At 51.5% G+C, this 14,707-nt stretch overlaps 1 protein-coding gene across 5 annotated transcripts in view; it reads left to right on the forward strand.

The window, feature by feature from the left end:
- kdm5c (lysine (K)-specific demethylase 5C) overlaps positions 1–14,707 on the forward strand; it is a 45,252-nt gene that overhangs the window by 5,529 nt on the left and 25,016 nt on the right. For 4 of the 5 annotated variants that reach the window (XM_035387872.1, XM_035387868.1, XM_035387870.1 and 1 more), the window contains exons 3-9: positions 2,639–2,716; positions 5,374–5,496; positions 7,548–7,718; positions 8,041–8,175; positions 10,758–10,811; positions 13,715–13,838; positions 14,611–14,707. The exon at positions 14,611–14,707 is cut by the window's right edge and continues 160 nt beyond it. In XM_035387872.1, coding sequence (XP_035243763.1) covers positions 2,639–2,716; positions 5,374–5,496; positions 7,548–7,718; positions 8,041–8,175; positions 10,758–10,811; positions 13,715–13,838; positions 14,611–14,707 — 782 coding nt within the window. The remainder of the gene's footprint in view (positions 1–2,638; positions 2,717–5,373; positions 5,497–7,547; positions 7,719–8,040; positions 8,176–10,757; positions 10,812–13,714; positions 13,839–14,610) is intronic. The other variant, XM_035387869.1, reaches the window with a different exon arrangement.

The raw sequence follows: 14,707 nt of genomic DNA on the forward strand, positions 1-14,707 counted from the left end.
TTTTTTTTGGAGTTGGGTGAACATATGGATGTTAAACAAACTATAGAAATAAATATAGGCCAAGTCTGACAGAATGACTTAAAATTTAGGACAGTTTACTGGAGTTTGTCTTGTCTTCTCACCCCCACTGCCTGACTGTAGCCAGGTGTTGATACGGAATGCGTATGTGCGAATGTGTCTCTTTCCTCCGGCAGGCTATTTAGCAACTGAACGATCAAACGTTATCAGTGGAATAAACTATGTTGTTCACTCTGTAGGCTACTGTAGGACACAGTGTTACCGAGGATACATTGACGATACATTTGCACAAGCCAATATATTTGAGGAAAAAGGATTTTAATGACATTGAAACATCAACAACAACAGACCACAGATAGCGGGATGAAATTACAAAGGTCTACATACAGTAGCTGAAACGCATGTCAGAAAAGAGAAAGCAAGACATTCGCAACTGGCTGATACCAAAACTTGCTAACGGATTTAATATCATTTTTAAAACATTGCACACTTTGACCTCTGCCGGTAAAAACCGTTGAATAATTAATAACTGTTTTTATTCAACATATCATGGTGTCAGGTGTCACGTTCCCCTCGCTTGCTTGTTGCTGGCGTCTCTCGTCTGCGCCATAGACATGCATATTTAACTAGACAGGCGGGCACGCCTTCAGCCAACCTAAGCTTGTGAAGCCCAGGAAGTAAGCCTGTACTGCGCATGCAGAGGGCAAAACGTTGGAGCTCCCATTAAAGTGAATGGGGAATATCAGACTTTTAATTTGAAGCCTAAATAAAACGTCCTCGGTGGTATTTTGAAACTCGATCGACGACCGTTACGTCTCCTATGAAAAGCAGACTGAAAATTATTTAATAAAATATGCACATTTTAATAAATATTTTCCCAAGACTTCTGGACCAAAACAACCGTTGTTTCAGAAACTGCTGCACATAATGAAATTTATGATCACAAAAAATTGACCGATGAGGTTTTCCTTGGATGTGAAATCACCTTGGATTTCTGCATTAACTTCAATGGGCAGCAAGCGCTTTTGCCCTGAAGTATGCGCAGAGACGGTTTCCCCGTTACTTCCTAGGCTTCACCGCCTGGCCCCTCCTACCCTCTCCAGTTCTTATGTATGCTATATGGTCTATGCCGGTCTATATATGGTCTATATATCTTTGCCGGTCTTTATCAAAGATGCCTCAAAAAAAAAAAAGAATTTCCCACACGTCAAAATGTTAAACAATAATGGTTTATTTCAATAATTCAGTAATTTCAATAATCGTCCGTTCCCCTATTCGGTAAACGAGGGACTAGCCGCTGACAGGAGAGAAACGACTACGGGAAATTAGCCTTGAATAAATTCTTAAATAAAGAATTTAAATAAAGTTAAAACAATTCATTTCACGTTAAAAACAAACACAAAACCAAATAGCCAAAGCCTACTATACAGACCAATCTGTATGCTGTTTTTTATTTTCATTAATCTTTTGCTATAGGACCGTGAAATTTGTTGAATAACAGTTTATAGACGTACATTTCACTCGAATGCACGCAAAAAATTTTATGGATAACAAGCATGTCCCTATTTTCAGCTTGTTCCTCTCCCTTCCCGTTAAAATAAGAGCAGCAGTAACACTTCTACATTGCTCGTGAGTCCCACGGTTGAAGTGTTAACTGCCAGATATGGTTTTGAGTGCTCACATTTTCCACCTGGTGGTGGTTTTGCGAACAAAAGGAGTTCCTGTGGAAATAAATGCAAATTTGCCTCTGCCGGGAAGACCTCTCGAGGCAGGAGCGCCAAATGGAACTAGTAACCACTGTATATGTGACTCTGCTTTCATTTTTAAACCTGTACTGGTGCACTATAAAGGGAAGTGTGGCAATGGTAGTTAGCCTGAGCAATAACAATGTGGCTAAGCTACGTACTGGGCAATATGCACAATCATCTCTTGCATCACGCAGGGATGGGAGGGTTTCAGTTGGCCGGGGTTAGTGTCTCACTGCTCACTGCTGACCCCTGCTGGCCAGTCAGATGGCCACAAGTCTGCCTGTAGAGCTGAGTCTTCCTCAGACTCAGGTCTGTGTGAGCTGTGGCGTGCTGAGAAGCGGCGGCTGACATCACATCACATGCTTCAGAGGAGAGCGCATGCTCGTCTGTGCTCTGCTGAATCCATAGCAGAGGTTACGGTGATGAGCGCTGATAGATATGACTGACCAATCCGTGCGGAGGAGGAAAAAGCCTTAAAGCCGTACAACGTATAAATGAAAGTGGTGTATTGGGTATAAACTGTATGTATGTCCTGCCCATTAGATGAACAGCTCTCTCTCTCTCTCTCTCTCCCTCCCTCTCTCTCTCTCTCTCTCTCTCTCTCTCTCTCTCTCTCTCTCTCTCTCTCTCTCTCTCTCTCTCTCTCTCTCTCTCTCTCTCTCTCTCTCTCTCTCTCTCTCTCTCTCTCTCTCTCTCTCTCTCTCTCTCTCTCTCTCTCTCTCTCTCTCTCTCTCTCTCTCTCTCTCTCTCTCTCTCTCTCTCTCTCTCTCTCTCTCTCTCTCTCTCTCTCTCTCTCTCTCTCTCTCTCTCTCTCTCTCTCTCTCTCTCCCCCCTCCCTCCCTCCCTCCCTCTCTGTATTCTCCCCCCCACAGGACTGGCAACCCCCATTTGCTGTGGAGGTGGATAACTTCCGCTTCACTCCCCGAATCCAGAGGCTGAATGAGCTGGAGGTCTGTTTCTCTGCCATTACATTACAGATGCCATTATTTAGCAGACACTCTTTTCCAGAGCGCCTTACACAGCTTTTACATTGTATCCATTTATACAGCTGGACATATACTGAAGCAATGCAGGTTAAGTACCTTGCTCAAGGGTACAACGGCAGTGTCCCACCCAGGAATCGAACCTATGACCTTTCGGTTACAGGCCCAGTTCCTTACCCACTGTGCTATACTGCCGCCCTCGTCGGTGTCTCCATGTTGGCGCCGTGTGGTGGATCTTTCGGGGCAGCCCCTCACACGCACTCACACGGGGGGCTGCTCCTCACCGCCCTTCCACCTAAAACGCCTCAATCCGTCAGTTTGCTTCAGTTCCGAGCCAACAGCGAGGCACAGGGAAAAGCAGTCGATGCACGAAATGCCAGCTTTAGTTCCCAGAGGATTATTCACAAGCAGTCTTTTCCATCTGCTTGAGATGGAGAAAAGTATAGTTTACAGTTTCACAAGAGACTGTTTGCTTGCTGAATTGATTGTTATTTATGTAATATCAGAGGTGGTAGTAGTAGCAGTAATGGTTGTTGTAGTCTTCAAGGATAACAGATGTTTGGGCTTTGCAACTGCAGTGGTATATTCACAGGGCTTTGGGCTGCAGTGGTATATTCACAGGGCTTTGTGGCTGCAGTGGTATATTCACAGGGCTTTGTGGCTGCAGTGGTATATTCACAGGGCTTTGTGGCTGCAGTGGTATATTCACAGGGCTTTGGGGCTGCAGTGGTATATTCACAGGGCTTTGGGGCTGCAGTGGTATATTCACAGGCCTTTGGGCCTGCAGTGGTATATGCACAGGGCTGTGGGGCTGCAGTGGTATATTCACAGTAGTTTTGTTTATTTGCTGCATTTTTTGCTGAGCACAACCAGCGCAGACCAGGGCCCAATTTTATGTAAAAAAAAAAAAACATTTAAGCCTGTGTAAATGCTCCATTAAGACCTACCCAGTGTTTCTGATGACACTAGACCAACTGTCATAAATCTCAAATGCCTCATAGCGACCCTTCTTCTGACCCTGGCTGGTTTCATAGTAACCGTACTCTCGTACTGCACACGGGCAGCTGTCTGACAGCTGGCCCGCAGCTAACGCGCGCGAGCCGCTACGTCTGAGCGAGCTCGGGCCAGACCGCACAGATCCCCCCTCTTACTGCGACCAGCTGGCGGAAACTGCCTGCCTCCCCGTGTAGCACCGCGCAGGAAGTACACCCCCCCCCCCCCCTCACCACAGCCGCCGTCATCAGCGAGGCCCGCGGCGTGGAGGCCAACCGCAGCCCCGCGAGGAAGCGACCGCAGATATCGTGACGTCTGCGTGGCTCTGTGCTAACCTGTTTTTTTTTTTTCCCCCAAGGAGCACATGTGCACATAAGCTAAAAGAGTTAGGCGCACACTAGTGCATCCCACTTAGATGTGCTCCTGAATTGTTTTTCCAGTTAGCACCGCAAATTTCAGGAGCACAGGCTCCTAAAATGGGAGCACTGTATTGAGCCCTGAGTCTGGGAGATTGGGTCACCATGGTACATCATTGTTATTATTTTTTTAAAGCACCATTGTTTAAAATGGCTAAATTAATCTGGTATCCATGACAGAGGAGTTTAAGGGGAAAATACTTTTGGTTCTGAAACTTAAGTTCTTAAGTACTTAAGTTCTGAAAAATGGAATCGCCCAGCTTTGAAGAACGTTCAAAAATTTTTTTTGCCTTTATAGTTACCAAAAGCACAAGCGTGAAATATTGAATAGGAATGCTAATTTGTTTATTCATTTTTTTTTATTTTTAAATTTTTTTGCCATTTTCTCCCATTTTTCTCCCCGATTTAGTCGTTATACCAATTCCCCATGTGTATCTCACAGTCCTGGTCGATGCGCTATCCTCTGTCGGTCTGGGGAGGGTGTAGACTACGACATGCCTCCTCCGATACATGTGGAGTCGCCAGCCGCTTCTTTTCGCCTGACAGCGAGGAGTTTCACTGGGAGAGCGTAATGCGCGCGGAGGTTCACGCTGTCTCCCCCAGATCCCCTCCCCGAGTTGAGTTGGTAACTCAAGCTCAGTGAAATGGCTACACACATGAAAGTGGCTATACTGAGGATCAGGCCCACCACTTCCTCCGTGGTTGATGGGGCGGGATTTTTGGTTACCGGTTGAATTCCGCAGGATCCAGAAGTTGTGGGGAGGGTATTTTTCTTCTTCTCAAGGTTTTGGTGTGAAGCAGTGGCTCACAAGGCTAGGGGTCTGGCGCCTGTAGGTTTATTAATATTTTAGTCCCTGTGCCTGTTCAATTTTCTCTATATTTACACCTCATATTCAAATACTTGTTTGTTTCTGTAGTGTGAACTGTACTGTTCACGCCTCACGTACTTTAGGAAAACCTGTTCTACCACTGTAGCATCAAACTATGAAAAATAGACGTGGTTCTCACTTAATAAAATGGCCGATGAACCAAAAACAAATATGGCGTTCATATCCAGCACTGCTCACACGGTTTGCCTGTTGTTTATCCAATGACAGCCCCAGAGTTAAACGCACATGCTGTTGTTTAACGGTAACTTTTGACACACCAGGTCAAGTTGTCTGAAAGGCGCGATAGCTGTGCCTCACCTGACCCCCTCTCCCCCTCTCTACTCAGGCTGAGACGCGCGTGAAGCTCAACTACTTGGACCGCATCGCCAAGTTCTGGGAGATCCAGGGCTCCTCCCTCAAGATCCCCAACATCGAGAGGCGCATCGTGGACCTCTTCAGCCTAGCCAAGGTCCTCTCACCCCTCCGCCTCTGCATCTACAGACCACTTTCACATGTACAGCCCACCATCACGTACACACCGCCTCTGCATGTACAGACCAGTACATGTACAGGCCACCATCACGTACTCACCACCTCTGCATGTACAGACCAGCACATGTACAGCCCACCATCACGTACACACCGCCTCTGCATGTACAGACCAGTACATGTACAGCCCACCATCAAGTACACCACGCGTCTGCAGCCCACCATCACATACACTCCGCCTCTGCATGTACAGACCAGTACATGTACAGCCCACCATCACATACACAACGCCTCTGCATGTACAGACCAGTGCATGTACAGCCCACCATCACGTACTCACCGCCGCTGCATGTACAGACCAGTACATGTACAGCCCACCATCACGTACACTCTGCCTCTGCATGTACAGACCACTTTCACATGTACAGCCCACCATCACGTACACTCTGCCTCTGCATGTACAGACCACTTTCACATGTACAGCCCACCGTCACGTACACACCGCCTCTGCATGTACAGACCAGTACATGTACAGCCCACCATCACGTACACTCCGCCTCTGCATGTACAGACCACTTTCACATGTACAGCCCACCGTCACGTACACACCGTCTCTGCATGTACAGACCACCATCACGTACACACCGCCTCTGCATGTACAGACCAGTACATGTACAGCCCACCGTCACATACACAACGCCTCTGCATGTACAGACCAGTACATGTACAGCCCACCGTCACATACACAACGCCTCTGCATGTACAGACCAGTACATGTACAGCCCACCATCATGTACACACCGCCTCTGCATATACAGACCACTTTCACATGTACAGCCCACCATCACATACACACCGCCTCTGCATGTACAGACCAGTACATGTACAGCCCACCGTCACATACACAACGCCTCTGCATGTACAGACCAGTACATGTACTGCCCACCCTCATGTACACACCGCCTCTGCATGTACAGACTAGTACATGTACAGCCCACCATCACATACACAACGCCTCTGCATGTACAGACCAGTACATGTACAGCCCACCGTCACATACACTCCGCCTCTGCATATACAGACCACTTTCACATGTACAGCCCACCATCACATACACAACGCCTCTGCATGTACAGACTAGTACATGTACAGCCCACCATCACGTACACACCGCCTCTGCATGTACAGACTAGTACATGTACAGCCCACCATCACGTACACTCTGCCTCTGCATGTACAGACTAGTACATGTACAGCCCACTGTCACGTACACTCCGCCTCTGCATGTACAGACCAGTACATGTACAGCCCACCATCACGTACACTCTGCCTCTGCATGTACAGACCAGTACATGTACAGCCCACCATCAAGTACACAACACCTCTGCAGCCCACCATCACGTACACACCGCCTCTGCATGTACAGACCAGTACATGTACAGCCCACCATCACGTACACACCGCCTCTGCATGTACAGACCACTCTCACACTGATAGGCTCTGAGCTCTCAGTTTGGGTGCTGCTGATAGGCTCTGAGCTCTCAGTTTTGGGTGCTGCTGATAGGCTTTGAGCTCTCAGTTTGGCCCGTGCTTATAGGCTCTGAGCTCTCAGTTTGGCCCGTGCTGATAGGCTCTGAGCTCTCAGTTTGGGTGCTGCTGATAGGCTCTGAGCTCTCAGTTTGGCCCGTGCTGATAGGCTCTGAGCTCTCAGTTTGGCCCGTGCTGATAGGCTCTGAGCTCTCAGTTTGGCCCGTGCTGATAGGCTCTGAGCTCTCAGTTTGGCCCGTGCTGATTGGCTCTGAGCTCTCAGTTTGCCCCGTGCTGATAGGCTCTGAGCTCTCAGTTTGGGCGCTGCTGATAGGCTCTGAGCTCTCAGTTTGGGCGCTGCTGATAGGCTCTGAGCTCTCAGTTTGGGCGCTGCTGATAGGCTCTGAGCTCTCAGTTTGGGCGCTGCTGATAGGCTCTGAGCTCTCAGTTTGCCCCGTGCCGATTGGCTCTGACGCCTGGCCTCTGCTCGCCGGCTCCTCACAGGTGGTGACCGAAGAGGGGGGGTTCGAGACGGTCAGCAAAGAGAGGCGGTGGGCGCGCGTGGCGCAGAAGATGGGCTACCCCCCCGGGAAGAACATCGGCTCCCTCCTGCGCTCGCACTACGAGAGGATCGTCTACCCCTTCGAGATGTTCCAGTCGGGGGCCAGCCTGCCGGTAGCGCACACAGTCCATCCCCTTTACATTCCTCTTCCTGTTGCGTCATCGTGTGTCTGTGTTGAGCAGGAAGGAAGCCATTGGCACAGAGTGCGCGAGCTGCATTGTCTTTTGAAACACCCGTGTGTCATGTTATTTCTACATTACGTGGTTTCTTTTGTCATTTTGAAAATGTGCTAATATTTGTATCTTTGTATTGAGTAGTTGTGTGTGTAGGTCTGTGTGTGGGCATGTGTGAGTGTGTGTGTCTGTGTATATGCCGGCCTGTGGGTATAATAGCGTGGGTTTAGCTAACCCCAAGCCGCTCTCCTTCCGCACACAGCAGTACAAGCCAAGGCCGTACGAGAGCGAAGAGGTGGACAAGGAGTACAAGCCTCACTCCATCCCCCTCCGCCAGTCAGTCCAGCCCTCCAAAGTCAGCAGCTATGGCAGGAGAGCCAATCGCCTGCAGCCTGACGTAAGGGCCCCGCCTCCACAGCACTCGCATTGGATGACAGTTCACCCTGGATTAAAATTCAAATGCACCAATATATATATACACTGAAGAATATATACACTGGTTTTGATTTCATTAATCATTGCTAACCCATTTTCTTGAGTACTGCAAACTAACATTAATAAGCAAGTAGATTCACTGATTTCACTTTGTAACTGAAACGGAATTGTTTCATGCACTGATTGAGGTTGACTTGAAAGCCTGTTACTATTATTATTATTATTCAAATATTTAAAATTTTATTTGTTGACCTTCGTAATTGTCTTTGTAGCTAAACCACAACATTAATGTTGGTTGAGCAGAACCAGGTGGCTCTGTCAAACCTTACTGCCTGTCGTGCGTGCGATCCAGCCGGTCATTCGTGAGTGTCGACTGGCCCATTTAGTTCTGTAAAATAAGGCCCACGTTGCAGGTTGAATCTTTCCATATTCCCTCCAGGGCTAAATGGAAAATCCCCCCGAGAATAGTTCATTTTCAATGCCTGTCATTTAATGTGTGGTTGTGCCCTGAACACATTAGGAAGGTTGGCCAATTTCCAGGTGATTTTAGCTGCTTTTTTTGCATTTTGGCAGACGTTCCAGCTTCCTGGGTATATAGACTATTCAGATGTGCTAGGTATGCAAAGTAAGGGTGTGTCTGCAGTACTTGCTGGAATAAATAAGAAACTGAGACTAGGTATGGGAACAGTGCCACCACACTAAAGTACAAATAACACATTTTTCACAAGGTTCAGCTTCGGTCATGGAGTTCAATTTGTTATTGGTTTTTCATAACCCAGACTGCCCCACTGTGAGCGCACAGGACCCAGACTGACCCAGACTGGCCCCACTGTGAGCACACAGCACCCAGACTGGCCCCACTGTGAGCGCACAGGACCCAGACTGCCCCACTGTGAGCGCACGGGACCCAGACTGGCCCACTGTGAGCGCACAGGACCCAGACTGCCCCACTGTGAGCGCACAGGACCCAGACTGCCCCACTGTGAGAGCACAGGACCCAGACTGACCCAGACTGCCCCACTGTGAGAGCACAGGACCCAGACTGACCCAGACTGCCCCACTGTGAGCGCACAGGACCCAGACTGCCCCAGACTGCCCCACTGAGCGCACCAAACCCAGACTGCCCCACTGTGAGCGCACAGGACCCAGACTGCCCCACTGTGAGCGCACAGGACCCAGACTGCCCCAGACTGCCCCACTGTGAGCACACGGGACCCAGACTGGCCCACTGTGAGCGCACAGGACCCAGACTGCCCCACTGTGAGCGCACAGGACCCAGACTGCCCCACTGTGAGCACACAGGACCCAGACTGCCCCACTGTGAGCGCACGGGACCCAGACTGGCCCACTGTGAGCGCACGGGACCCAGACTGGCCCACTGTGAGCGCACAGGACCCAGACTGCCCCACTGTGAGCGCACGGGACCCAGACTGCCCCACTGTGAGCGCACGGGACCCAGACTGCCCCACTGTGAGCGCACAGGACCCAGACTGCCCCACTGTGAGCGCACGGGACCCAGACTGCCCCACTGTGAGCACACGGGACCCAGACTGACCCACTGTGAGCACACCAAACCCAGACTGACCCAGACTGCCCCACTGTGAGCGCACGGGACCCAGACTGCCCCACTGTGAGCCCACAGGACCCAGACTGCCCCACTGTGAGCAGTTAATGAAGTAAAGCTGTAGAGTTAAGCAGGCTCGTTTCCCTCCCTGTGTTATTGCCCCAATATCCTCTCTGAATCCCTTTAAAAACTCATTACTCACCCATATTATCACCCTCCTGTCATCACAAGCTCGCTCTTGTTTGCTTTTCGAATGGAGTACATGAAAAGGTTGCAGTATGCTGTGCATTTTATTTGCAGTCGGTGACCTGCAAACCTGACCTCTTTCTGGACGGAAACAAGATCCAAAATGGCGTGTAGCAGAGCCGGAGCGGCTGTCTAGCTCTAATTGTGTTAACCCTTTCTGCCACTCATACTTCTTTATCATTTCTTCAGACAGCCGCTTCATTATTTCTTCATTAATTGTGTAATTATATTTTCCATAATTTCCGAGATGGGGGGGAAGGGGGGGGGGGGGGTGAGGCAAGGTGTGGTTACTGTTAATGTGATGCGTATTGGCATTTAAAGTGTAAGTCATCGTTTGTATCATAGAACGAGCGCGTATGTATAACAGAATGACCACGTGTATAAAGGAATGATCGCGTGTGTATAACAGTGTGATCGCGTGTATAACAGAATGACCTAATGATGTGATGGCGTCTTGAAGTATTTAAACCCTAATGAAGTATTTAACCCCTGATTTAAAAAAAAAATAAAATAAAATAAAAACCTGTCATTAGATTTCTCCACCCCATCCCTGTCTGTCTGTCTGTCTGTAGCAGTGTCCCTCTTACCCAAAAACTAACTCCCCATCCTCAGGCCCTCTGCACTCTTTCTTTCTACCAGCTACTTGTTCGCTGTGTCCCGTCCCGCCCCCCCCCCCCCCCCCCGGCCCCCTGCCTCTCTCAGTCCATTGTTGCTGTTGTTGTCTCTCCATGCAGGGTCCTGAAGATTTGCCCCCCCACCTTCTCAACACAGGCTCTCAACACACCTCGGTACTGCCTCTCTCTTGCTCTCGCTCTCTCCCTCGCTCTTCGTAGCTCTGCCTGGCTGTCAGTCTGTCCACTACTTTACCTTTCCATCATTCTCTCTCTCTCTACCTCTAAATGCATCCCTCCCTCCCTCCGCTCGTCTCACGTCTGTTACCTTGCTGGGTTCAGGTGGTTTTACCTCCTCCTTTTTGCTCTTGGTGTTTTGGCTGTTTGGGCTCTGCGTTTCCTCGCTATGCTTTCAGGGTGCTGTTGTGTGCTTGCTGTGCCAGCTAGCTGTCCCTGATGGCGTGCACTCGTTTCTGCTTGCTCTCTCTAGCGCCCTAGCGCACTAGCGCACTAGTGCCCTGTCTGTCCTCTTGCTGCTGTCTGGTAAGCCTCTTTATGCTGAAAGGAAAGCTGGACAGGTACAGTGACTGAGCTGTAGGACGCCTACTGGTGAGAAACTGTTACTGCGGGAGCCGTCCTCCCGTGAAGGGTGCCTCTTGCTAGCTCCGCCCCTTCCTGTGTCAGCCAATCAATCCCAAAAGAGGCGAAAGGACCAAAGTGTGTGTGTTTATTTATTTAATTTTTTAAAATGAGAGACTGGTTAATTACTTATGCCCTAAAATCCTCATCCTACTTCAATTTCAGCATTGGTGTTAAATGATTTTGTTTCTCCATTTTAAGAGGTGCTTAAGATTGGTCGTCCCTTAATTTGTGTGTGCATGTAGACCCCGGTGCAGAGCGCAGCGTGAGCGGCATGTAGACCCCGGTGCAGAGTGCAGCGTGAGCGGCATGTAGACCCTGGTGCAGAGTGTGAGCGGCATGTAGACCCCGGTGCAGAGCGTAGCGCGAGCGGCATGTAGACCCCGGTGCAGAGTGTGAGCGGCATGTAGACCCCGGTGCAGAGCGCAGCGTGAGTGGCATGTAGACCCCGGTGCAGAGCGTGACGTGAGCGGCATGTAGACCCTGGTGCAGAGCGAAGCGTGAGCGGCATGCAGACCCCGGTGCAGAACGCAGCGCGAGCGGCATGTAGACCCTGGTGCAGAGTGTAGCGTGAGCGGCATGTAGATCCTGGTGCGGAGCGTGAGCGGCATGTAGACCCCGGTGCAGAGCGTAGCGTGAGCGGCATGCAGACGCCGGTGCAGAGTGTGAGCGGCATGTAGACGCCGGTGCAGAGTGTAGCGTGAGCGGCATGTAGACCCTGCCTGGTGCAGAGCGAAGCGTGAGCGGCATGTAGACCCCGGTGCAGAGCATAGCGTGAGCGGCATGTAGACCCCGGTGCAGAGCGTAGCGTGAGCGGCATGTAGACCCCGGTGCAGAGTGTGAGCGGCATGTAGACCCCAGTGCAGAGTGTGAGCGGCATGTAGACCCCGGTGCAGAGCGTAGCGTGAGCAGCATGTAGACCCCGGTGCGGAGTGTGAGTGGCATGTAGACCCTGGTGCAGACATAGCGTGAGCGGCATGTAGACCCCGGTGCAGAGTGTGAGCGGCATGTAGACCCCAGTGCAGAGTGTGAGCGGCATGTAGACCCCGGTGCAGAACGCAGTGTGAGCGGCATGTAGACCCCGGTGCAGAACGCAGCGTGAGCGGCATGTAGACCTCGGTGCAGAACGCAGCGTGAGCGGCATGTAGACCTCGGTGCAGAGCGTGAGCGGCATGTAGACCCCGGTGCAGAGCGTGAGCGGCATGTAGACCCCGGTGCAGAACGCAGCGTGAGCGGCATGCAGACCCCGGTGCAGAACGCAGCGCGAGCGGCATGTAGACCCTGGTGCAGAGTGTAGCGTGAGCGGCATGTAGATCCTGGTGCGGAGCGTGAGCGGCATGTAGACCCCGGTGCAGAGCGTAGCGTGAGCGGCATGCAGACGCCGGTGCAGAGTGTGAGCGGCATGTAGACCCCGGTGCAGAGCGTGAGCTGCGTGCAGACGCCGGTGCAGAGTGTAGCGTGAGCGGCATGTAGACCCTGCCTGGTGCAGAGCGAAGCGTGAGCGGCATGTAGACCCCGGTGCAGAGCATAGCGTGAGCGGCATGTAGACCCCGGTGCAGAGCGTAGCGTGAGCGGCATGTAGACCCCGGTGCAGAGTGTGAGCGGCATGTAGACCCCAGTGCAGAGTGTGAGCGGCATGTAGACCCCGGTGCAGAGCGTAGCGTGAGCAGCATGTAGACCCCGGTGCGGAGTGTGAGTGGCATGTAGACCCTGGTGCAGACATAGCGTGAGCGGCATGTAGACCCCGGTGCAGAGTGTGAGCGGCATGTAGACCCCAGTGCAGAGTGTGAGCGGCATGTAGACCCCGGTGCAGAACGCAGTGTGAGCGGCATGTAGACCCCGGTGCAGAACGCAGCGTGAGCGGCATGTAGACCTCGGTGCAGAACGCAGCGTGAGCGGCATGTAGACCTCGGTGCAGAGCGTGAGCGGCATGTAGACCCCGGTGCAGAGCGTGAGCGGCATGTAGACCCCGGTGCAGAACGCAGCGTGAGCGGCATGTAGACCCCGGTGCAGAACGCAGCGTGAGCGGCATGTAGACCCCGGTGCAGAGTGTAGCGTGAGCGGCATGTAGATCCTGGTGCGGAGCGTGAGCGGCATGTAGACCCCGGTGCAGAGCGTGAGCAGCATGTAGACCCCGGTGCAGAGCATGGTGTTTGAGCGTCAGTGGTGCCCCCGGAAGCATTTCTCGTTCTCTGAAGTTCTAACGTTTACTAGCTACTGTATAATTAAGGAAAAGAAATAAAGAAAGGCAGTTCACCACATGGTGGCGATAATGGCTATTGCGCTCAAATGTCTGATCGTGGTAGGGGTACGGCGGCCAGCCCTAGCATGTAGGAGCGTGTGCTGCAGTCCTCTCTACCCCCCCCCCCCCCCCCAAATTGTTATCCTCCAGCTTTCTGTTCACCCCTCTCCCTCTTTCTCTCTCTCCCCCCTTCTCTCAGCCCGAGCCCACGGAGGAGGACATAGAGAAGAACCCGGAGCTGAAGAAGCTGCAGATCTACGGGGCGGGGCCCAAGATGATGGGCCTGGGCCTGGTGCCCAGGGACAAGGGCCTCCGAAAGAAAGGTACAAGCGCTGAGAGAGAGTGTGTGCGTTTCTGTGTGTGTGTGTGTGTGTGTGTGTGTGTGTGTGTTTCTGTGTGTGTGTGTGTGTGTGTGTGTGTGTGTGTGCATGCGCGCTTCAGAGTGTCTGCATGTGTACATGTGTGTGCAAGTTCGAGTCTGTGTGTATGTGCGTTTGTGTGCGTGCCTGCCTGCATCTTAGTGTGTGTCAGAGAGAGAGTGCCGTTTAGTGAGTGAGTGAGTTAGTTGGTGAGTGAGTGAGCGAGTGGGTGCGATGAGCGAGTTGCGGGAGAGCGAGTCTGAACGAGGGCTTTAATGGGTGGATGACTGAGTGAGTGGGTGCAGTGCAGTGCAGTCGTGATTCACCTCCAGTTGACTAAATCTCAACACAAAACGTCTGTGGCCCTTGCGGTTATTTCTACAGGAAACCCTGAACAGTGCCGCACACTCTGTGCTGTCCTGGTATCCCTAACTTGTTTGTAGCATACCTGCCGTCCCATTACAGGCATTTAGCAGACGCTCTTATCCAGAGCGACTTACACAACTTTTTTACATAGCATTTTACATTGTATCCATTTATACAGCTGGATATATACTGAAGCAATTTCGGTTAAGTGCTCAAGGGTACAACGGCAGTGCCCTACCCGGGAATCGAACCTGCGACCTTTCGGTTACAAGTCTAGTTCCTTACCCACTGTGCTACACTCCGTCCCAGTAGCAGGTCTCTGGGCCTCTGTTGTTGAACTGGTCCCCTGGACGGCGTTCTCCCCCCACAGACGAGCTGCCGCAGACCGTCATCGTGCGGGACAGCGCCGTGGTGACGGTGAAGGGCGAGCCGGTGGAGGAGGCGATCTCCGGCGAGAGGAACGGGGA

The sequence above is a fragment of the Anguilla anguilla genome, chromosome 13, assembly GCF_013347855.1.
Source record: "Anguilla anguilla isolate fAngAng1 chromosome 13, fAngAng1.pri, whole genome shotgun sequence".
NCBI classification, from domain to species: Eukaryota; Metazoa; Chordata; class Actinopteri; order Anguilliformes; family Anguillidae; genus Anguilla; species Anguilla anguilla.